The 25,327-nt window shown below is 36.5% G+C and overlaps 1 protein-coding gene across 2 annotated transcripts in view; it reads left to right on the top strand.

Annotated features, from left to right (window-relative positions):
- The window catches only part of Cert1 (ceramide transporter 1), a 105,986-nt gene that overhangs the window by 76,133 nt on the left and 4,526 nt on the right, over nucleotides 1-25,327 (top strand). The window contains exons 7-15 of one of the 2 annotated variants that reach the window (XM_059276284.1): nucleotides 1,888-2,045; nucleotides 4,751-4,843; nucleotides 6,671-6,757; nucleotides 8,768-8,860; nucleotides 9,354-9,431; nucleotides 17,094-17,189; nucleotides 19,700-19,832; nucleotides 21,298-21,368; nucleotides 24,577-24,705. In XM_059276284.1, coding sequence (XP_059132267.1) covers nucleotides 1,888-2,045; nucleotides 4,751-4,843; nucleotides 6,671-6,757; nucleotides 8,768-8,860; nucleotides 9,354-9,431; nucleotides 17,094-17,189; nucleotides 19,700-19,832; nucleotides 21,298-21,368; nucleotides 24,577-24,705 — 938 coding nt within the window. The remainder of the gene's footprint in view (nucleotides 1-1,887; nucleotides 2,046-4,750; nucleotides 4,844-6,670; nucleotides 6,758-8,767; nucleotides 8,861-9,353; nucleotides 9,432-17,093; nucleotides 17,190-19,699; nucleotides 19,833-21,297; nucleotides 21,369-24,576; nucleotides 24,706-25,327) is intronic. The other variant, XM_059276283.1, reaches the window with a different exon arrangement.

The raw sequence follows: 25,327 nt of genomic DNA, 5'->3' as shown, positions 1-25,327 counted from the left end.
TATGTGAAGTAGAACTTTATCACAACACTGCTTTATGTTTATAGTTACATTTCATATAACATATAAGATATGTTGTAGAGGCAGAAAATAGGTAAGCAATTGCTCAGAACCAAGGACTTGAGGAAAATGGGAAGCGATTTCTAGCAGACTTATAGTTGTAAGAGAATTTGATTGTGCTGATGATGATTACACAACTCTGAACATACTGAAAACAACTGAATTTTATGAGTGAATTTTGTGGGGGGTTTAATCTCAATAAAGCCATTTTTTAAAAAACTATATATGACTGGAGGTAAAGCTCAGTGGCAGAGAACTTGCCTTGCCTACACAAAGCCCCAAATGTTATCCAGCAGAACCAAAATAACTGAATATGGTTGTATTTTTCAGTATTTAAGTGAACTCCTATACTCTTTTGCTTGGCTTATGTAATTTAAGATTCCTGGCTGATATATGACTGTGTCAGGAGTTGATTTCTTCTTATTGCTGAGTGATGTTCCATTGTATGGATACACTGCAATTTGCTTATCCATTGATGAACAGTTGTGTTGTTTATGTTTGGGGATATTATAAATAAAGCTACTGTGAACATTCACACAGAGGCCTTTATGGGCATATATTTCATTTCTTTTGTTTGTTTGTTTGTTTTGTTTTTTTGAGACAGGGTTTCTCTGTGTAGCTTTGGAGCCTATCTTGGAACTCACTCTGTAGACCGAGCTGGCCTTGAACTCACAAAGATCCACCTGCCTCTGCCTCCAGAGGGCTGGGATTAAAGGCATGTGCCACCACTGCCCGGCCAATATGTTTTATTTCTTAGGTTTAAGTGCCTGTGCATAGAATCTCAAAATTATATGGTAGATGAATTTTTAACTCTTAAACTGTGCAAGGTACCTCTTGTGGTTTTAATTTGCATTTCTCTGGGAAGTAAGCATCTTCTTATGTGCTCACTTTTAATCTCTTACTTCTTTGTTGAAATGTATTCACATCTATTGTTCTTTCCTCCATCCTTTCTCCCCCTCCCCCCAGTGTTGGGGCATCAAACCCAGAACTTTGTTCATGGAGCTACATTCCATTCTTAGCCTCTAGTCTTTGTGGGTTATTTTGGGTCTTTTAATTGTTTATTTACTCAGTGTACTGTATTTTTAGGTTCCTTGATATGTTGTAGATATAAGTCCATGATTAATATATGCCATTCATTTTATCTTTTTGTAGCTTATCTTTTTACAGTTTCTTCAAGAATAACAATTTTAAATCTTGATTGAATATTCCATAATTTTGTTCTTTTCCCTTAGTGTCATAACTACAAACAAGTCTTTTAAGTCAGAGTGTCATTATTTCCTTGTAAATGTTCTAGCTAGATGACTACATATTAGCTATAGAATAAGATATTTCCTTGTTTGTATCTTAGGATTATTTAAGATCTGTTATTTAATACAATGGCTAACCACGAATTAAAATTGTAAAGGTAAACATAAAACTGATTTAATATGTGAATTGGTCCTGGACTTAAATATTTTAAATTTCATATTGTTTTGTTAAATTCTACAGTTCATTTTGGTATAGTTTTAAAATTGTAGATTTTCTGAAAATGTAAGGTATCTCTAAAGTCCCTCTAAGCTCAAACATGTCACAATGTCATTGTGAGTATTGCTTCTCCTCCTACTACTGGACTTACTGAGTACAGTATTGCAAGTGAGTTCAGGAAATAGAATCTAGAAAATGCCTCAAAGCTTTGTTCACAGCACAGTAGGGTTTTTCAGTGATGATCTACAGGAAGTGTACAATCCAAAACCTTGCTCTGATTTGCTAATTTTATAAATACTTGCTAATCTTCAATGTGGTGAAATCATTTCATTTGAATGATTTTCAGTGAGTAACTTTCTTTTTCAGTATTTCCACATGTAACACCAAAAGGAATTAATGGTATAGACTTTAAAGGGGAAGCAATAACTTTCAAAGCAACTACTGCTGGAATCCTTGCTACACTTTCTCATTGTATTGAGTTAATGGTAAAACGGGAAGAGAGCTGGCAAAAAAGACATGATAAGGTAAGAATATAAATTTTCTTCATTTTCAAAACAATATTTTAAACTCTGTGTGTTCATTGAATTTCTAAGGGGAAGGACCTCTGGTGGGATAGAGGTCTTGGGGGCGTTTATTTTGCCACTTGATCATAATCCTCAACTCATTATTTACCAGTGATTTTTTTCAGTTATTATACAACATGCTTTCTTGATTACATTTAATATGAAAATTTTGTAAATGTTATTTATGATGATTTGATATAGACATACATTTTGCTTTACTCTCTTTTAGTATATAAAGTTTGAGTCTATGTTTAAGTTATATGAACTAACTTGAATACTGATTTATAAAGTTAAATATTTACTTGTTAAATTCATAGCCATTATGTTTCCCTGTTAACTGTGATATCATTTAACATACATTATATTGTTCAAATATTTGCCCTATGCTCCATTTTCCCACCTTTATTTATTCAGCAGCATTGATAATAATGTTATAACACAAATTTCTAGCTCTTTTTTTTTTTTTTTTTTTTTTTCGGTTTTTCGAGACAGGGTTTCTCTGTGTAGCTTTGCGCCTTTCCTGGAACTCACTTGGTAGCCCAGGCTGGCCTCGAACTCACAGAGATCCGCCTGGCTCTGCCTCCCGAGTGCTGGGATTAAAGGCGTGCGCCACCACCGCCCGGCTAAATTTCTAGCTTTTAATGTGAACTATGGCTCCCTGAATTTGCTTATTAGGGAAACTTCTGTTTAAAATCTAACATTTGTAAAATAACCAAATGCTAAAATTAAGCCACATCTTAGAAAATCCAGTTCTGCCTAATGTCATCATTTTTCAGAAGGAACTGAGTCAAGGACTTGTCTAAAGTTGCTAAGCAGCAAAGCTGTAGCAGATTTCCAGGCACTGGGTGTATCTGCTCTGGTCTCCAGGCCATTCATCAGTCAGGATCACATTCATTAGACACTGTTACTGCTTACAGTGTTTGAAGGTCTTTCAGTTTGAGCAAGACACTAAGAAAAGCCGCAACAGCTGTTTTAACACTACTTTGACGCAGGATTGAAAGAAACAGCACTGTGTATTCTCGTGTTTTAGAAGAGAAGAGAGCTAGCTGGTCAGAGTCTGAAGCAGAGGTGAGAGGGAGACATATTAACTAGCAGTATGCAAACCTTTTCCTGATACACATGTTCCAAGCCCCCACTCCCCCACCAGTGGATGTAAAATCACAAAGAGTATCAAATTCTTTATGCACTATTTTTTCTACAAATTCATGCCTGTGATAAAGTTTAACTTAATACATTAGGCACAGTAAAAGTGATGAAGTCAGTATTGATAATTCACAGGAAGTTATTTATCAGTAAATATCTTTTAGGTAATTCATAAAATCAAGGAAGAAGGCACAATGACAATGTGATTTCATTGATGCTGTTTTGTTACGAAGTGTTCTCATGCCCTCTACAAGCTAGAAATAGGGAATTAAACAGGAAATGGTCCCTTAAGACCATTACACTCTATAGAACATTAGAGATGTGATGATGATAACAGCTATTAAACTTAAAATATTTACTCAAGTATTCTTTAACCAAAATATTATTTAGAGGTGATCATTTTTATGGTTATCAATAATAACAATCCCTTCTTCTTTAGAAATGTACTTAATTGCTAGCCAGACATGCTCAGGAGGACTAAAATTCCAAGTTTAAATAAGTTTAGTTAATAATATTAGTAAGAAAAAATTGTATTTATTGACAATAAGGTGCCCTAACTTCAATTTGGATGTCATACTTGTAAGTAGCTGGGTGTGTGTGTGCACACGCGTGCGTGTCAGACTTTAATTTACCCATTAAATTAGCCCAAGTATCTAGATTTGAAAATACTTGAAGTGAGATAGTGAAGGGTATCTGTGTTTACTAGGCTTCAGTATTAACATCAGATTTGATTCAGTGACCCATATTTTGGCAAGAAGGTTCTGTTTGGGCCAGCCTTTCAGTTTTTGTCTTGAATCTTTAATATTGTTGGCTCTATCTATAAAATGGAAGAGTAAAAATAGATTATTAGTCTTTTTCAACCCTAAAATTCAGTTTTAACCAGCAATAAGAATGATAAGAAATCTTTAAAATTTATTATTGACTGATATTGCCTTTTAAAAATTGAGTTCTTTCACTCCTGGCATTCAGTACTTGCTTTTTTCCCTCCACAACAATAAATAATGGTGCTGGGTTGGGGGAAGTACAGGAATCTGTAGCACCATTTCTCTGATGCTGATTTATCTTGTTTTAAGTCTACACATGGGTGATTAACATTTCTTGTTCTTGTTGTTGTTTGCTTGTTTTTGTTTTTTCAAGACAAGGTTTCTCTGTGTAGTTTTGGTGCCTGTCCTGGATCTCGCTCTATAGACCAGGCTGGCCTCGAGATCCAGGACAGACTTTAATCCCGAGTGCTGGGATTAAAGGCGTGTGCCACCACCACCTGGCAACTTTAACATTTCTTAACCAGCTCAGTACTTAATGTGCACAGAGGTGATCATAACAATAATTCAGATAGTAGCTTCTGTGTAGTGTATATCCCACAGGAAAGTATTTCCTAAGCAGAGTAACATTTGTGTTTTTCACAGGAGTAGTTATTTTTTGGTCAGGTTATACAGTTTAACAGAAATTGACCTACCAGTCTCTTTTATGGTAGTTAAAATGCTCACTGAGTCAGTCTCTTTCCCTCCGTCCCCACTTTTTAGGAACAGGAGAAGAGAAGACGAGTAGAGGAAGCATACAAGAACGCCATGGCAGAACTTAAGAAGAAACCCCGCTTTGGAGGGCCAGACTATGAAGTATGGACTGGGGGGCTACATCTATCACAGAAGTGACCTTCAATACTTTCATAACCTTTAAATGTTCTATATATGTAATTTGTTTCTCAGGGTTAACTTAATGTATATAAATGCCAAGCCTTTTCTTAAAAAGATTCTTTTTACCATCTACAAAGCTTTATACATGTTTTTAAAGACCCCAGAGTTTTAAAAATCTTGTTGAGCCAGACATAGTAGCTGTAATCCCGGCAGCAGCGAGGCTGAGGAGGAGGAAGCTCACCACAAGCTCTGAAAGTAGAGAGTTAAGAGTCTGTCTAGAAATCCTTGTTGATTACTGATTGGCCAGCTTCAGTTGGTTGTGAGCCACAATGTAAGTGCTAGGAACTGAACCTGGGTCCTCTGTGAGAGCAGCAAGTGCTCTCAAACACTGAGCCATCTCTCCTACTCATTTGTTGAATATTTTTATTCCATCTATTTAAAGCATACCTTCATCTTTTTTTTTTTCCTAATGAAAAATAATGAACCACCCTTAGCAACATGAAATCCCAGTACTTGAGAGTTAGTAGCAGGAAGATCAGGAGTTTAAGGCCAAGTTGGGCTGCATGAGACAGTGTCTCAAATAACTTTTTTAAAATATGTAAGTTAGTCCAATTTTTTTTAAACCCCTGTGAATTTTAATTCTAAACTGAACAGTTCACAGCAAACGAATATAATTTATTGGTAATGCTCACCTAGCATATACCAGAGCCCAAGTTCAAGTCTTGCCATTAGAAAAGCAAGCAAAAATAAGAAAATATGAAGTTCCCAAGTAAACTATTATCTGTCTTTATACTTTTCTTCATGTCTTTTGAAGTTTTAAGCTATTTTTTCTTGTCAGTTATGAGTGTGTGTGCAGGTGTGGTGACTAGAGGTTGACATCAGGTGTCCTCTATCAATCTCTACCTTACTTTGTAGACAGTTTCTCACTGAGCCCAGAGCTCACTATTTTGGCTAGATTGGCTGGCCAGCAAGGCCCTGGGATCTACCTGTCTCTATCCCCTAATGCTGGGGTTACAGGCATGTGCCTCTGAGCCCAGGATTTACATGGGTGCTGAGGATCTGAACCCAAGTTCCCATGCATGCTTTACACATCAGCTATTTTCCCAGCCCTGTTTGTACAATTTTAATTATCTTATTCATTATTTATTTAAGTATGAGCATGAGTATGGCAAATGTAACTTTATAGGCAATGAAAGTTCAATTTCAAGTAATTCATATGCTATAAAATGTTATTTTTTTCTACCTTTATAAAATTGAAATTCTTAGCTCACAGGCCATAGAAAAGTAGAAAGCAGACTGGATTCAGACAGTTCAGTAATCTGTGTTATAGACCTTAAACTTTGAAACAGTATTAGCCAATTTACAGTAAATGTACCTGATATGAAGGCTTGAATCTGTAATTCCAGTACTCAGGAAGCTGAGAAAGGAAGATTACTGCCAACTATAAGGCCAGTGATGGCAACAGAGTGAGTTTTAGGACAATGTAGAGTACAGAATGAGACCCTGTTTCTCACACACACACACACACACACACACACACACACACACACACACACATACACACAATATGTATATATATATTTATATAGTGGATGACCTATTTAATTATAATACAATTTTTGAGAATATGTGTTACCACTGTGGTTAATACTATACTGGTATGCTTCCTGATCCACAAATATTTGCTCAGCAAATGTGTAATAGGTCAGTTTTCAGCTTTCTCCTCTCAGAAGTAACACCAAATTGTCAATGTCTCTGTTTCTTTAAATAAAGTAAATAGTTGCTGTTTGTTTCCTGTCTGTTATCTAGGAAGGTCCAAACAGTCTGATTAACGAGGAGGAGTTCTTTGATGCTGTTGAAGCTGCTCTTGACAGACAAGATAAAATAGAGGAACAGGTACATCTACTCACATTCCAAACAGTGTTAAAGAATCTTTGTGAATCAGTTCCTTTGTATTTTAATTTCCAAACAAAGCCAATAATTATCCAAAATAAGTATACATAGTTACTATGAACTTAAATGGAGATGTTCCACCGATTACTCTATTACTTTTAAAGAATTCAGCCTTAACCATTCTGATATCAGAAGGGTCTCTCTAAATGTCTTCTCAAGTACCATCTGAAGTCACAGGTTTAAGGGATTTTGTTTTTAGCGTTTTTACCATCAGCTTTTATTATTAGCTCATTTATTACCTTTACAGCCTTCACCTTCAGTTCTTCCTCACTTTCACTTTGCTTAATCTTTTATAGTCATCGCTGAAGTCACAGCATTTATACCCAGTTCCTTTCATGGAAATTGACTGAAAGAATTTTTTAAATATTTAAATTCTGATTTCAACATTAATTTGATTCCTGGTTTCAATTCTGTTACAATTCAGTTATCGTATTATACCACCAGATGGCACTAAAGGGTGAATTTTACTTACTCATCTCTGACTCTCTCCCTTCAAACTCTTATTTATAGTAGAAACTGCCTCCTGAGGCAAGCATAACTTACCTGGATATGGAGTATCATTTGTGTATTATTTTTATACTCCAAACGTATCCATCATGTCAGTTTGCTAGGTTAAGTAGCCAGGAATAACTCCTTCATGGTAAATAACCTTTCTGCTTTTCATATTTATTTTCTTTATATTTTTAAGTCAGTAATTTAAAAGTTCATTCCATGTTAATCTGTAAAGTCTATTGCTTTTTTTTATTCAAAAGGTACTACAGTGCTTTCAATTAAGAGTGAGAACTTCTAATTCCCAATTAATGTGTGCTTTTGAAAGCCTAAAGTGGTTCTTAAAAGCCTAAAGTATGCCCTGAATTAGCATCATTTTGTTGTTGTTGTTGTTGTTTGTTTTCTAGAATATGTTAGTTTGGGAATAATAGTAGCCAGTCTTTTTCTTCATTTTATATCTCTGTCAATGTGGCAAAGATAGAAATGGTGTGAAAATACTATGAAGCAGTGAACATCAGTGGTTCATAAGATCATTTCCCTCTCTGTTCTCAGTGTGTGATCTTCAACAGCAGCCACTATAGAGGTTCTCTCCAAGTGACACCCCCATCCCACATTTTGTAGTATAAATTATTTGCAAACAAAGTAGAAGATAAATGAATTGGTCAACAAGACAGCATTGAATAGAAATTACCATCTGTCTTGTGTGTAGTTAAAAGATGAGTGCAAACTAACACAAATATTTGAATGTGTGGAAAGAAATCAGATAAACTGAAGAAGAGGTCGGAAGTCACATGTCAGGTTAACAGGAGTAAGATACTGAGATGAAGCCAACTGCCTTCATGGAAAGGAGATAAAAACACATACATGACATGATCTTAAGAACCCAGAAGATGCCGGGCGGCGGTGGCGCACGCCTTTAATCCCAGCACTCGGGAGGCAGAGCCAGGCGGATCTCTGTGAGTTTGAGGCCAGCCTGGACTACCAAGTGAGTTCCAGGAAAGGTGCAAAGCTACACAGAGAAACCCTGTCTCGAAAAAAAAAAAAAAAAAAAAAAAGAACCCAGAAGAGAAGCAAACAGTGATATTGGTTCTGATGACATCAGTCTATGCACCAGACCTGCTGGTCCTGGATGCACTAGAATAATTGAGATAATTTGACCAGAGCTTAGATAAAAGAAATTTGGCAGTACTACTCACCTTGGCTCATGAGAATTGATACTGTAGAGGCAGTGGATGAGAGCACTATGAAAGAGCTTTCCCTGATCTACTGTAGTATCTGTAGAGCAGAAAGAGACTAATGTGGGATCTCTGAAGTAAGTGTCAGGATTGAGGAGAGCTGTGTCTGTAGAGTAGCTTCCTAATTCAGTAATTATTGCTAACGTGTTTACTAATAAAATGTTAGTTTCATTTTTAGGCTGCAAAAAATACTTCCAAAGCCTCTCATTTTAACATATGTTTTTATTAGTCACAGAGCGAGAAGGTCAGGTTACACTGGACTACATCTTTGCCATCTGGTGATGCCTTTTCTTCTGTTGGGAGTCATAGATTTGTTCAAAAGGTAAGCAAATGACAGTTTACTGAAAGAATGCCTGCATTCCTCATTGTTCATGGCATTATCCTGTAGTATAAGTTTTCTCATCTCTTCATGAATTTAATAGCAAGGTTTTTTTTGTACTGTTATAGTCCCTGTACATTCTCCAAAACAACTTATAAGTCGTGTTCTGAACATACATCCTTCGTTTTTTCTTTAAGGTGGAAATGGAGGGGTGAGATAGGCAGTGGATAGTGGGAAATAGTTCCTACAGTGCAGCAGTAAGATTGCTTCCTTCCTTGAGGTTAAGAACTTTGTGTTTTGGACATACTTCATTCTTTTTGGAATGAGTTTGCAGCAGAATACATAAGAGGTGCGTGAAGTCAGCACTTGCTGCTGGGCCTGTTTCATATAGTGCTTTGTTTTCCCTTTCTTTATCTTGTGTTTGCAAGTTGGTACTGAATGCTCTGTTGTGCCTTTGTTCTGATGACTTGGTTTTTTCTTTGTCTGTCTCTGGTAGCCCTATAGTCGCTCTTCCTCCATGTCTTCCATTGATCTAGTCAGTGCCTCTGACGATGTTCACAGATTCAGCTCCCAGGTACTGTATGAATATATAGAGTGGACTTGAGTCTTCTTTGCTGTATTTCTGCCTGCTTGCCCTCTTCTTAGCAGTCCATTGATCGGGCCACTTGTTTTGGTTTTGAATTTTAAATAGTCACAAATATTAAAAAGGCTTTTCTTATCTTCTAAATAATTCTCCTTTGTCAGCATTGCATGTGCCCTTAATTTTGTATCCCCATGCTATGATTAGCTTGGAATTTTATCTTAAGGGAGATAGTACTCAGAGAAATTTTTCAATTGAATTAAAATATATAGACGTAACCTGGTTTTTCATTCATCATATAATGACTGTATTTTTCCAGGTTCAACAACTGTTATGGACATGGATTATAGGATATGCTATATCATAAAAGCAAATTTTTAACAATCTCACTTTTGATCTAATTTTAAATGTCTCAGTGATGTTCAGCAAAAAAATAACTTTAACTAAAGGTTGTCTCATTACTGTTATGTTATTAAATTCATTGAACAGGTTATATTTTCTTCAAATTACCTGTGGATACTGTAGGTTAATATCCCTGTGTATCTGCTAAATCTATGGAAGTTGGTTCTGAGTTTCTCTTCACTAAGGGATTGGGAATGAAGACAGTAAACTGAATGTGCAGTCTCTGCCCTCAAAGTAAGAATAATGTGCCAGAGAGGAAATATGTTTTTAGTGTATTCGTGGTGCTGGGGATTAGTCCCCTAGCCTTATCATGCTTATGCATTCTCTGTGCCACTCAGCTTCATTCCCAGGCCTTAGAAACCTTTATCAAAACTTTGCCATTCAGTTTGTATTGTTATGGGTGGTTGCATTTTTTGGACTATATTATGTTACAAGCCTGAGCTGTCTAGTCAAAGTGACTGGGTGTAAATCCTGGTTGTGTCATTTGAATAAGCTGTGTAGCTCCTTCTCTGTACATGGCTTCTGGGATTTAGCTAGAGCCTAGGAACGTAGTAAGTGTTAAGTGCCTGACCTTTATTGGCATTATAGTCACAAGACTGACTTGAGCTACTCAGACTAACTGTATGTCTTTCCCTCGGTGATTCCAGTACAACTTTTTAAAGTCAGAGCTTAAAACAGATCTCAGTTATGTTACATATACAAGTTAAATCTGCATTTATTTTTAACTGCAGTTGAGGAAAAGAGACTTAGAAATGCATATTTTCTTGTTTTTACAGCTTTTTGCCTTGAATATCTTTGAGAAAATATTTAGCAGTTCTTGATCATAATCACACATAACTAAATATCCTTGTTACTATTTCTTTATCTATTCTGCATGCCTTTTAAAAAGTATATATCCACGGAGTAAGTAACAAAAGTAGATTAATACCAAAGGACTTTGGTTTCTTCTGCTAAGCCCTGTCTTTGATTCAAACAGTAATTTTAGAGCTGGTGAGCTAGCACAGCTGCTGCAGAGCTTCCTGCACAAACACGAGGGCCTCTGTCCACAACTCTTGATAGTCCACATAAAAGGGAAGGGGTCCAGGCATGCGCTTAGGAGTCCCAGTGCTGTCAGACCACAGGCTCACTGATCAGCCAGTCTAGCCTACATGGCAAGTTCTAAGACGGTAAGAGACCCTTTTTACAGGAAACAGGTGGATAGGAACTGAGGGTGAGAGACCCTTTTTACAGGAAACAGGTGGATAGGAACTGAGGGTGAGAGACCCTTTTTACAGGAAACAGGTGGATAGGACCTAAGGCACAGTGTGTAAGGTTTGTTCTTCGGCTTCCACAGCATTTGCACAAATACGTACTCACACAGAAAAGTAAGAAAGTCATAGACTAACTGAAATCCATCGTTATTGAAATGTTGGGATATGTAGGCTGTAAGTCATAGCAAATGGGCTGAGGGCAAGGAAAAATGTAAACCTGTGATAAAGGATGCCTAAGAATTTGGGCTTCAGAACTGAAACCTGAACCTTAGCTATAGAGTCAGGCAAGAGCTAAAAGCCTTTAAGTGTGTAACCATATTCTTATAAGACTTTGCCAAATTTTAGCTTACTTGTGTACATAACATTTTAGTAACTTATGTACATAGATTAAAAAAAATTAATTTTGCTGGTAGATTTTTTTGCTAGTATATGGTGCTATATGGTTAATCAGGTCCTGTTTCAACTTTTAATCATATTTCTTTGTATAACAAAAGAAGTAAAAGAAAATAGTATTGAAATCTTGAAGTATTTCTTGTCTTTGTTGTCATTAGCAAGTGTGAGTTCTAGCAATTAAACTGTAGCTTATGTTTTCCAGCATCTTTAGAATAAAGAATTCCAAGTTCATAAGATTACTGACTTTGAATTCTGTTATGTACCTTCTCTGCCACAACAAGGAGTCTGGCAAAGATCTAGATCTGTAGTTAATACTGGCTGAGAGTGTTATCTGGAAAACTCGTTACCAGTAACTCAATATGAAATGACACTAGTAACTACATTAAATTTGGAACACTGGACAATTTTGCATACTATGGAGACTTAGGTGTATTCAGGATAAGCTATTGGGTTAATTACTAACATTTGAAACGTGTTTTGTTACATTACCTTATGTAATGCATTTCATATACACTAAGGAATTCTATGGAATTCCATAAAATATTAGGTAGCCAAAGTCTTTGTTTTGTAATTAATTGAAAAAATAAGCCAGTTTGTTATCACTGTCAGTAATTTGCCAAGGATGGAGCTGTAGATGAGTGGAAGAACACTAACATAGCATGCATACAGCCCTGCTTAAATCCCTAGCACCAACTAACCAAACAAAATGTCACCAAAATGTCATTGATCAGTTAATAGTTATTCTTTCCCTTCTTAAAATGTCCCTACTGGGCAAGCAAGATGGCTCAGTCTGTGAAGAAGCGTGTTGAACAAGCCAGCGAACCTGAGTATGCTCCCCTAAACCCGTGATGGAAAGAGATAACCAGCTCTCGAAAATTTTCCTCTAATCGCCACATGTGTATTGGTACATGCATAACACACACATAAATAATAATAAATTTTAATTAAAAATTAAGAAAATTAAATTTAGATAATAAGTCATTATTGATATTCTCTTAAATTCTTGTGGCAGTCAGAGCACAACTTGAAGGAATTCCTCTCCTTCTACCATATGACTCCTAGGAATTAACTCAGCTCATCTGTCTTGGCAGCAAGTGCACCATCTCTCCAGCCTCATTATTGACATTCTTATTAACGTATTGATGTGAAATAGAAGCTATATACGGTGCCGTGTACCTCTGATGCCAGCTTCAACCAAGGCAGAATAGCCTCAGGAGCCCAAACTAAATATCTTAGCAAGACCACATTTAAGAAAAAAAGAAAAGAAAACAAATAAGCAAAAGCCTTGGCTAAGACACATTAGTGGTTATGCATACTCTGGGTTCAATCTCCAGCACCACAAAAGAGAAAATAAAAGCAGGGGCCTTGGGATATGACTGTCAGGAAAGTGCAGTCTTACAAGCAAGAGGACCTAAGTTCGGAGTCCCAGCACCATTTAAAAACTTGGGTGGCCATAGTGGCTTTACCAGTGTGGCATAGCTAAAGCAGGAGGGTCTCGAGAGCTTGATGCAAGGCCCATGGTTTAGCCAAGTCTGAGCTCTAGGTTCAGTGAGATACCCTTTCTCAAAAAATAACATGTAGCGCTATAAAGGAAAACAAGTGTCAACCTCTGAGCTCCACACACATGTACACGCATAAACACACACACATATACATACACACATACTCCACACACACAAGCAGTCATATGTTGATAAATATACACTTTAATAATTACCTTTTTGCTACCAAAGTAGATAATTCCAATAAACTATTCCATAATCTTTTTAAAGGTATACTTAATAAGTTAACTCCCCACTAATAAATATAGTTCTACACACACGCGCACAAATATGTGTATATTGTGTTTGCCTACCCAACCTAATATTGAGCAATTTTAGTTTTTTCACTATAATTATTATAGTGAGCATCCTTGGATTAGACTTCTTATGTAAATCTTTGTATACTTAGGCATATGTTCACTTCACGTGTATTCCTAGAAGTGAAATTGTTGGGACAAAGGCCATGAAAATGTCTAAGTTATATTTATTCTTAGTGAAAATTTTTTAACCAGGAAAGTTGGGCCTACTTATACTTCCAGGCTAGTTTGGTTATGGGTTTATGGTTTTTTGTTTGCTTTTTTCTATATGACACTAAATACTTCAGCCCATTTTTGCCAGTCTTAAAGGCTACACATACTATTTTTTTTACTTGTAGCTATTTGTGTTTCTTCAGTGAATCAGCTATTCAACTCATTTAGCCATTTTCTTTTGGGTAGCAGTGCTCTGTTAATTTATTAATGTTCTGTTCAACAAGCCCCTCTGTGACGTTGTGACTGTCTAACAGTAAGCATAATTTTTTTCCTCTGAAATGAATAAGAAAAAGTTCAGAACCATGTTTGAGCCCTTCTAGATTTTTGTTTGTACCATCAAAGGACAAGTTTCCCTTTGAAATTCTGTCTTTAACAATTTCAGAAAACCCCAAATTTAGTAGCATCCTAATATTGAATGTTTTGGATGGAGGTAGGAAGAAAAAAGTTGGAATTGGAGTAATGTCCCTTCGTGCCTTACCTGTATTTTATATCCACTTTTCATAGTTCATTGGTAGGATAAACTATGGATAGATTCATTTTCCACTCTAGGTAAAAAGAATCAAGGGCATGACTTCTGTAATGATACTTACCTAATTAACACTTGGGAGCCAGTGATACAGTTCAGCCAGGGAGCCTGGCAACCAGAGTTGCTACCCACATGGTGGAAGGAGAAACAGACTCCCACGAATTGTCCTCTGACTTTCGGTTAATGCAGATAACATAAATAAAAGTTTTAAGCCAATAAAATAATCCAATAAAATCTATTTGGGGGAGGCTTTTATTTATTACTAGTAACACTGTTTCCTGGAATAACAAAGTTTGATCCTGATAAAGTGGTGTTGGCTTGCCATTAAACTTAACTGTCACTAGATCACCACATCTTGTGACAGTAAATACATGCACGGGAAACTAGATAGATTATTAAGTTAGATCTGACATGTCAGTGGCCACAGGTGCACCAGTCACTGTTTCTGTGGTAACTATTGGCTACTTTATATTTCATTGTAGTGAGCACAGACTGTATTTTAATGAAATAAATACATTTACTTGTAACACGTTTCTTATAACTCAAATGTTATAACTCAAATGTAATAACTCAAATGTTATTATCTCAAGGAAGACACAGTGAATGGGAGATTCTGTGATAACAGCTGTAAAAGTGTAGTACTCTAGTTTGAGATCCTGGGAGCACATTACTAGATAGATTTTGTTTCTTTGTCAGATTTTTCAAGCCCACTTTAGCCAAAATAAAACAAGACGTTTTTGGTTTTGGTTTTTTGAGACAGGGTTTCTTTGTGTAGCCCTGGCTAATTCCCTCTGTAGACCAGGTTGGTCTCGAACTCAGAGATTAGCCTGCCTCTGCTACTTCCCAAGTGCTGGAACTAAAGGTGTGCTCCACCACTGCCTGGCAAAACAAAACAAGACTTTAAACTGTCTGTAGACAACAGTTAACTTTGATTTAAGGGTAATTTTCTTTCTGAAAATTTTGTTAATAGGAGTATCATTTTTAAAATCTGTCTAGAAAGATACTCTTCAGCTTGATTTCTGTATGTTATTAAAATGGTGTTGTCTCCTGTCAGATTATATTTGTTAAATATGGTTTCCTTTGTAGAAAAATGCAAATCAAAACTATTTGCAAACATTTGAAATACCTACTTCAGAAATAATCTATAGAAAAGTCCAACTACTTGCATGTGTTATGACAAAAGAGCTATAATGACACTGAAAGAATTTAAACTAATTCTTTACTACAATTAAATATGTTCCACATGCCTCCTTCACTTGTAAGCCTTGGGTAGTGGGGTTTTTATGTCTCTAAAAACTCCCACTTTCTTGCCTCAAGTCATATTTTTCAAATCTAAACATTTCTTAGATTTGGGAATCTCAAAAAGGTGAAAGGTTCCTCTAGACGTTGTGATAGACAGGTGAATCAAGACAATACTGCTGAGTTGGCTTCCTTTTCCATACTAAGTAACAGTTCCCTGTTCCTGTGGCAATCACTTTTATGTATTTGTAACTTGGAATTCTGCATTAGTCACACTGACTTGCTCAAAACAAATTTCGGAGTTAAGAGGCACACAGCTTTCTCTAGTCAGCACCTAGAGGGTTTTTTTTGTTTGTTTGATTTTGGGATTTTTTTTTTCTAATTAAAGCTTTTTACAATTTCAGAATATAGGGTTGGAGAGATGACTCAGCTATTTAATACTAAGGGTCACAACTGAAAGAACAAAATTACAGAATATGCTATTAGGTAAATAAGTTTCTCAACTCTAAAATCCGTGATCACTCACGTTGTCTTAAGAATTATGAGTAAAGTACTAAAATGCTATTAGTATTTGATAGATTTTGGAGTCCATATTAATAATTTTATCACAAACTCTTTGAATGATTGCCAAATCAGGAAATGCTTAAAACTTCACCCACTTTCAGTAACTAAAAATGCATTCTAAGATCCAGAAAGCTTGCTGTAACACAAGTATACACCTCTATAACATATTTATGACATCCTTTAATAAAGAAAACTTTTAACTATTATTGATATTTTAAGAGTTTATGTCTCAAAACTTTATTTTAAAATGTATAAACCAGCTTCCTGCTAAGTATGCCTGGCAAGCACAATAGACTTTATGGGCAATAAGTAGTTACACATTTAAATTTTTAAATGTGAGTATAGTAAATATTTTCTGACTCTGTTTTCCTTTATGTATTTATTACTAAGATTATTATGTTGGCATTATCGTCTAACACTCCACTTTTTTAAAAACATCTCAAACTGTGTGACTTCGTAAAGTACATTTTTATGAAATTATCTAAGTAAGTGGATTAGGATTTTGAGAATATGAGCTGTTTGTTTTGTTTTCTTTGCTTACCTCGGTTATATGCCAGTAATAAAATTTAGTAGGACTAGACAAATATAGACGTTCAAGACCCTGGGTTCAGTCCTCAGTAGCAAAGGGCATGGAGGGTAGACACTTTGAAATAATAAAATTAAAAGTGGTCATGTTTAAGTGTTAGCATAAATGAAAGAATATTGTTAATACTAGTTATAAAAGAATACAGAACAAAGAAATTAGAATAAAAGAAAAGGCCTATTTTATATTGGTTTATGTTCAAGAGAGGTCAACTAGTGTCATAAACTTTTCTTACTTTGACACATAACAAGTTTTCTAAAAAATCTCTACAGAGTCTTAAATATAGGGACACTGGGACTAGATGATTTGTGTGTGTGTGTTTTGTCCTCAGTGTTCCATGATCTGTGCTTCAGGACATCGTCTATGTATTTTAGTAAAGGATGCATAGCCCAAGTTCATGTTACTTGAGTGAAGCAAAACTCTTCCTGCATTTCTCTTTCCCTACCTACTCCATTAACCCGAATGTGTGAAATGTGACTAAACTCATCGTCTCCATGTACAACTTACTAACTTCAGCTTTGTAAGCGTGCTCTTTCTGAACTGAAGTAAGCAATACCATTCTGTTTTTAAGGTAGTGACTTACCTATTATTACATGTGAATTCTCATGGCTTTATTTTTCTTTTCAAGGTTGAAGAGATGGTACAGAACCACATGAATTATTCATTACAGGATGTAGGTGGTGATGCAAATTGGCAACTGGTTGTAGAAGAAGGAGAAATGAAGGTAATTCTCACACAAATTATTTGGGGTGCTAAGTGAAGGCTGCTGATATCAGTAAGTAGTAAAATGTTAAAACAGTTATTACATCAAAGAAGTACCATGGCTTCGTTTCTATTAATTGATTTATGATCATAATATAAATCTATAAGCGTAATATTCTATTTTGCATAGAAAGTAAAATTTGAGAGTTTATATGTAAAAAGAGACCTCAGTCAGCTGATGGCCCCCTATTTAGATCTCTCTCTCTCTCTCTCTCTCTCTCTCTCTCTCTCTCTCTCTCTCTCTCTCTCTCTCTCTCTCTCCCTCTCCTCTCTCTCTCCCTCTCCTCTCTCTCTCCCTCCCCCCCCCCTCCCCTCTCCCTCTCCCTCCCCTTCCCTCTCTCCCTCCCATGATATATGTCTTTGTGAGGGTGTTGATCTCCTGGGACTGGAGTTGCAGACAGTTGTGAGCTGCCATATGGTTGCTGGGAATTGGACCTGAGTCCTCTGGAAGAGCAGCCAGTGCTCTTAACCACTGAGCCATCAGTCCAGCCCCTAGATATTTCTTTCAGTCTTTGATTTAAATGTGGTAAATGTTGTTCCCAGATAATACTTTGTTTCTCTTCTCTTTGGTTTATACTGTCTCCCACCCCATACTCACTGTTCCAATAAACCACTGTTCTTTGGAGATGCAGACATGAAGGAAGAAACCAGGAGTGTTTAATAATCTAAGTGAAGTTCTTCTACCTATAATGAGGAGTAGAGAAAAGGCATTTCTCTAACCCACAGCATTAGAGACAGAGAATTGGGGTTATATTATCAGAATCATAAAGTAAGCCACCAGTGAGAAAGTTGGTTTTCTGTAGCAACAGGTTTTCCACTTTATGTAGCATATCATTTTAGATAGGTTAAACAAGAGACCTGAAAGACCACTCAAGAGCATCAAGCACAATATGATCAAGACCTACAGTAGAATATAGAAGCAATGGTAGAAAAGCCAGGCTGATGTGTGTTTTAGTGAGGATCGGGAATATACTTAATAGTTTTGTAAACTTTGAATGTAGTGTAATTTACAGTTTGATGAGGATGAAATTGGTAGTCCTGATAATGTGCATAAATAAGTGTGTCAAGAAGCAATGGCCCAAGACAGACTTTCAAGTATGAGTACTCCATAACATGGCAGCTTGTTCTTGCCACATTTCTTTATTTCTAGAAAGAACTTACCAGAGATTTCTCTAAAGTAGCAAACTGTAATTTTGAAATAATGGATTACACTTATCACTTAGGGTACACAGCCTCAGTATTTAAAAAATAAAAATATGAATCTGTGTTTATAATCCATTTGCCACTTCTGCTTCCAGTGTTTTGTTCAACAAATTGAATACCTAGTGTGTTTCTGATACTGTTCCGGATGCTGGGGATGTAGCATTGAACAAAGCAGCATTAAGTCAGTATGTTTGAATCTGTATTCTAACCAGGATTGTTTGACCTTGTTGGCTGTGTGAAACAGCCTTTGAGAATGTTTGATTCATAATCCTAATTTATATTATTTTTTAATATGTATTAGTCATCCATCCTATATATAAATTTTTCATGGTTGAAATTTACCTTAGAACAAGAACAGGGCATGGTGGCATACACCTTTAACCCCAGCACTCAGAAGGCAAAGGCAGGCAGATCTCTATAGTTGGAAGTTTTCCTGTGTCCCACTCACGTCCCCCAAGTAAACACACAGAGGCTTATATTGATTATAACTGCTTGGCCATTTGCTCAGGCTTATTACTGACTAGCTCTTACACTTAAATTAACCCATAATTCTTACCTATGTTTAGCCACGCGGTTTAGTACCTTTTCTCAGTTCTGCCTTGTCATCTTGTTTCCTCTGTGTCTGGCTGACGACTCCTGACTCTGCCCTTCCTCTTCCAAGAATTCGCCCTGTCTATACTTCCTGCCTGGCTGCTGACCAATCAGCGTTTTATTTATCAACCAATCAGAGCAATACATATTTACAGCATAAAGAACGACATCCTGCAGCAAATCTCTCTGAGTTCTAGGCCTGTCTAGTCTTAATATTGAGTTCTAGAACAGCTAGAGCTACATAGTGAGAACCTGTCTCAAAAAGACAGCAAAAGAGAGAGAGTGGGGGGAGAGAGAAATTACCTTGGATTTGTCATTTTGAAGTATCTTTGTCATATAAATTTTAATTTCTTATAGCAGAATATGTTCTATAAATAGATTTTCATAACTACAATTCTAAAAAACACTTCTGAGATAGGGTCTTAGTATGTAGCCTAGTCTGGCCTCACACATGCTGTATAGGCCAAGCTAGCCTTGAACTTGCACTTCTCATGCTTCATCCTCTCATGTGCTGGGATCACAGGCACGTACCACCATGCCTATTTATCTTGGCAAAACAGCAGGACTTTTATTGAAGGGACAGTACGGGATGTGTTGCATGAGAGCAGCAGGCTATCTGATCTAGAATGCTCAAGAGCCAAGGGGTTGGGTTTTATTTTTTTAATATGTTTTCCTTAGGTATACAGAAGAGAAGTCGAAGAAAATGGGATTGTTCTGGATCCTTTGAAAGCTACCCATGCAGTTAAAGGTGTTACAGGACACGAGGTCTGCAATTACTTTTGGAATGTTGATGTTCGCAATGACTGGGAAAGTAAGCTATCATCATTAATATATTATACCAAATAATTATTTTCATTTTCAACTTAATGTTAAATCAAACCTGATTGTATTTGATAGTTTACCAACTCATTGTAGAGAATATGAAGAGACTTGTATACAGGATTAATTATACCATAATTTCATTTGCAAGTGGTGGTAGTGGGATCAAACCTAGGTCCTCACATATGCTGGGCAACTATTCCACCACTGAGCTACCTCCACAGACCCATATCTTACTTGTCAGGGTAGCCTTGGATTATTAGCACTTTTTTTAGCTTTCCAAGTGGCATGATTACAGGTATGTACAACTAATGCCTGACAATACTTTTAAGTAGATCCTTTTGCTGTGTAAAACACTTAAGATATTATATCACTGGATCCATTACACTAATTGTATCTCATGATAGATAAGTATTTTCCATACAATAAAGAAAATTTATTTGCATGAAATGATTTGTCAGAGGAGACAGAGCCAGTTAGTAGAAAAGTCAGGATTGCTATGGGAGATTTCTCATCCATGTACTCTTTCCTAAACTGTCTTGTTTCTGTGACAAATCACCAGATGAATCATACTGTAATCAGGTTAGAATTATTTTCATATATGTGTTCTTAGACTCACAATTCATAAATATAATTATTTCTGAACATCATAAGGTATTTATCACTGGCATTTTGGCATTTGTTCCTCACAAATATAATCATCTATGCCAAATTAGAACACACTAAACTAGTAAGTTAATTGAGAGAGAGGAGTCACAACATTAGGGAATATTTCAGCTGAGGTAATACAGTAATGATTAGAATTGCTTAACTTGCTGTGGAAGATAGTGTACTGAAGAAAACTTCCTGGTAATCAAGCCTCACAGCTCCCTTCTGTAGAATGAAAGTAAACTTGTAGCCCTGTAAGAGACGGAGCTTTCTGTCCCGAATGTCCATTTGTACCCTGTGGTCACTTCCCAAGTTACCACTCAGAGGCTTATATTAATTATAAATGCTTGGCCAATGGCTCAGACTTATTACTAACTAGCTCTTACATTTAAATTAACCCATGTTTCCTATCTATGCTTTGCCACATGGTTCATGGTTTGTTACCTCATTCTCTACATGTCTTTCTTCCTTGGCGGTTATCTGGTATCTGCCCTGAGTCTGCCCTTTTTCATCTCTGTCTGCAGTTTGATTGTACCACATAACCCTTATCTTGCCTCATTGGCCAAAACTACTTTATTATCAACTAATGAGAGCAACACACATTCACAGCATAGAGAAGGACACCTCACAGCATTAGCCCTAGTATCAAGTACTAGCTGTCTTCCCTTTAGATTTAGCCTATGTAATGCAAATCCTGTTTGTTTTACTGTAATGTTGTTTGTAATTGACTCATCTTAAGTGAATTGACTACATTCTAAAACATGAAATATATCTTTTTTCAGCTGCTAATATGATTCTTTTCATTTCAGCTACTATAGAAAACTTTCATGTGGTGGAAACATTAGCTGATAATGCAATCATCATTTATCAAACGCACAAGGTAATGATCTTGTCATTTGTCCCCAAAGGTGCCAATAATTCAGACTCAAACATACAGATTTCACTACAGTAAAATTTGGCAGGAATTTAAATTTAAATCCCACAAAAAGACCCAAAGACATTTTTTGTTTGTTTGTTTGAGACAGGGTCTTTACATGTAGCCCTGGCTGTTCAACTGTGTAGACCAGGCTGGCCTTGAACTCAAAGAGATCTGCCTGCCTCTGCCTCCCAAGTGCTGAGATTAAAGGCATGTGCCAGTAAATCCAACTGAGATGCAAAGACTTTATTACAACCTCAGGAATGTCATATATTTGAAAATTTTATCAGTTCTTTTAGAACAGAAATATATGGAGGTAAGAATCTGAGGAATAGTCTAGAAGCAGCCCTGGATGAAGATCTGTAGTTAGTTTCTATGTAGATCAAAAGTCTAGAAAAGAACCTTCTGGACTTCATTTAAATACTCTTTCATGTCTCACCCTGTAAATGATAGTCATCAAATACACACCAGTGACAGTTCCCTATGACAGTAATGAAGGTGAGGGAATACGGCATTAACTATATAAAGATAGGAATATTTATCTACCTAGATTATCTGGAGACAAGGAAAAGTTGAGAGATTGGTCATAATATTAAAGCACACGGAATCATTGTTTAAATTGATTTCCTTTATATTAGTTCTCCCTCTGCTTTTTGATATATATAAAGTTGCTGAGTTATTATAGTATTTTGTTTGTTTGTTTGTTATGATGTTTCCCTTTGGGAAAATGCCAAATAATTTTTTTTTTACTTTGTGTGTATGTGTGTGTGTGTGTGTGTGTACATATGCCACAGCATCTGTGTGGAGGTCAGAGGGCAACCCACTAGTTAGCGTTGATTCTCTCTTCTACCATGTGGGCCCCAGAGATCAAACTCAGGTCATCAGACCCAGCAACAAGTGCCTTCATTCTCTGAAGCATTTCACAGGCCCCCAAATACTTTTATACAAAGTAAAAGAGGAAATTATAGAGGAATCCACCAAAAGCAATACTGTTTATGTAAAATGATATAATAATTCAGTGAGTACTTCATTTTCCTAATCAGTGGGGAATTTCTGTCTTGTAAAAATGTGTCTTGATTGAACTGACTATGCAAAGTAAACATGAATTTCCTGAGCCCAGTGTCCTTATGTGAGATATCTTCTATCTATTGTAAGCATGTTTCATTTTACCTGCCCCCACCCCACAAATGTGTAACATTGAGTATTCTGAATCAGCATACACATTTTGGAGTCTAATGTAAAATGTAAAGTTTAGTATCAAAGTATCAAATAATTGTACTGTAGTATGTAATGAAGATAAATGGCTGATAATTTAGGGCAGAAGAAATTTATTGCTAGAAAATAATTGATCCTGGGAAGGAATGTGCTGAAAGTACGGCACCTGGTAAATACTAAATAGAAAGTATGATAGGTTACATTCAGACTGCTGAACACTAACAGGGGAAGGATTTCAGTGCTGCATTGTGTGACAAAAATTAAGATACATCCACTCTTTGTGGTGGTGTTTACTTGGTTTGGTTTGGTTTTTTTTTCAGTTTTCTTTAGGGGGGTGGCACACTGCAGGGGTGAGGGGAGGATACGAAGGAACTGGGAGGTGAGTGGAATTAGGGTACATGATGTGAAATTCCCAAAATTAAGGTACAATTATTGTCTTCTTCCTAGAATAAGATTTTAGAGTAATCTTTTCAGCAAAACCAGATAACCGTCTACAACTTTTTTCATTAAATTTGACTTCTTTGAGGATTATGAAAGAAGACTACTTGTCTCAAGAAATTGGAGTCATTTTTGTTCTTGTCCTTGTAGCTTTAAATTCATTACTTTCTTTTTGTTTGTCTTTGTTTTGAGACAGAACTCCATGTTGCTCAGGCAGTCCATAAATTCAAGTAATCCTCCTACCTCAGTTTCTTGAGTGATTGAAACTATAGGTGTGGCACTGTGCCCATCTAATTCACTAATCCTGCTTTGTGTGTGTTTGTTGTTGCTTCGTGTTTTTTATGAGGTAGGGTCTCGTGTCTTCCAGGCTGGCCTCAAACTCACTGTGTAGTTTGAATGTCTGGTCCTCTCAGGTGCAAGCATGAATGACCCACACGTGGGTTCTGCTGTGCTGGGCATTGAACCCTGGCCCTCGGTGTATAATGAGCAAGCATTTACCAGCTGAGCTGTATCCCCAACCCCTGGTTCCCTGGTTCTAATGAAGTGTTAAGTCAATATAAAAACAATTTACAATCTTTATATGTTGCCCTATCTATATTTGCCCAACTTAATGAAATTTTAGGTCCTTAAAAGACAAACAGTTTCACTTTGCAAATGTACTGACATTGAGTTGTTGGCCATTTATGGCATTCAGTAACTAAGAAAGACACTATATAATAAGGACAGAGTTCAACTGCATATACTAAATATTCGGCATAAAAGTAACTTGAACAGTAATTTGAAGTTTGTTTTTCTAGCATTTAGATCCAGTTAGTAAGCTGCATGTCGTTTCTATAGTAAATAGTTTTTCTTATACCTTAAAATAGAAATATTTGATATAAGTGGTTTAAAATTAATTCAGAAGTGTTATAAAGAAGATATTTTTTAATTTCACTTTTTTTAATTCTTTGATTCTCTAAGTAGAACATTGACAGAGACTGGGAAGTGAGATGGCCCATTGTTGCTTCATGGGTACAAAGTTTCTGTCTGAGGTGATAATTTCGGGAATATTGCAGTTACATATATTGTGACTGTAACTAATTCGATTTAGTGTACTAAATTGTACACTAAAAATAGTTAAAATGGCAAATTTACAAGAATTTTTTTTTTTTTTTTTTTTTTTTTTTTTTTTTTTTTTTTTTTTGGTTTTTCGAGACAGGGTTTCTCTGTGTAGCTTTGCGCCTCTCCTGGAACTCACTTGGTAGCCCAGGCTGGCCTCGAACTCACAGAGATCCACCTGGCTCTGCCTCCCGAGTGTACAAGAATTTTAAAAGGAAAAAGAGTATTACCCTTTTGAGTATTCTGGAAATCTGGTGACTGTTCATAGTGCATCCTTGCCAGGATTCTGATGCTTCCAACTTCAAGTTTGATAAGTTCCAACGTCGGGGTACTTAAGTGCCTCCTCGTTTGTGTCTTGTTTCTGTATGACCCATGAATAAAAGTAATTCAGATTGTCACAACACTTTCCATTCTCCCACAGAGAGTGTGGCCTGCTTCTCAAAGAGACGTGCTGTATCTTTCTGCTATTCGAAAGATCCCAGCCTTGACTGAAAACGACCCTGAGACTTGGATAGTTTGCAATTTTTCTGTGGATCATGACAGCGCTCCTGTGAGTACAGTGTAGAAATGAATATAATTCTATGAAATAAAGCTAAATACAGCCAAAATTAAACACACTTCCCTCCCACCCACACACAGATACTTGATTTGATGTGATTTAGATTTTTTTGTTAGATTGCTTGGGACAGCCCTTGTATTTTCTGAAGACAAGTGTCAAGGCTATCAGCACCCCCACTAGAACTGTTTAGCTTTCCTTCTGAGTTTGGTAGTCCAAGTAGCTTGCTTCTTAAAGTTATCTCTTAAGCCATTACTAACTACTGCAAACCTGTCCTTTCTACCTTGATTATAGTACCATTTAGTGCTTTGGAAGAAGGAAAAGCCTGGTGTCTATCAATTTGACATATGTTAATTGGTGATTGTAAGATTTTAAATGGGGGCTGGAAAGGTGACTTAGCAGTTAAGAACACTGAGTGCTCTTCCAAGGGATCCAGGTTCAACTCATAGCACTGACATGGTGGCTCACAACCATCTGTAACTTGCATCAGGGGACCTGACATCCTCTGGGCACTGTACACACAATATGCTCAGGTAAAACACCTGTGCACATAAAGTAAAAGTATGCATCGGTTACTTTAAGGAAGTTTTACTGGACACTTCATAATGAAGTTTAA

Source organism: Peromyscus eremicus, chromosome 11, assembly GCF_949786415.1.
Source record: "Peromyscus eremicus chromosome 11, PerEre_H2_v1, whole genome shotgun sequence".
Classification (NCBI taxonomy): Eukaryota; Metazoa; Chordata; class Mammalia; order Rodentia; family Cricetidae; genus Peromyscus; species Peromyscus eremicus.
This window is presented reverse-complemented; position numbering and strand designations above follow the sequence as displayed.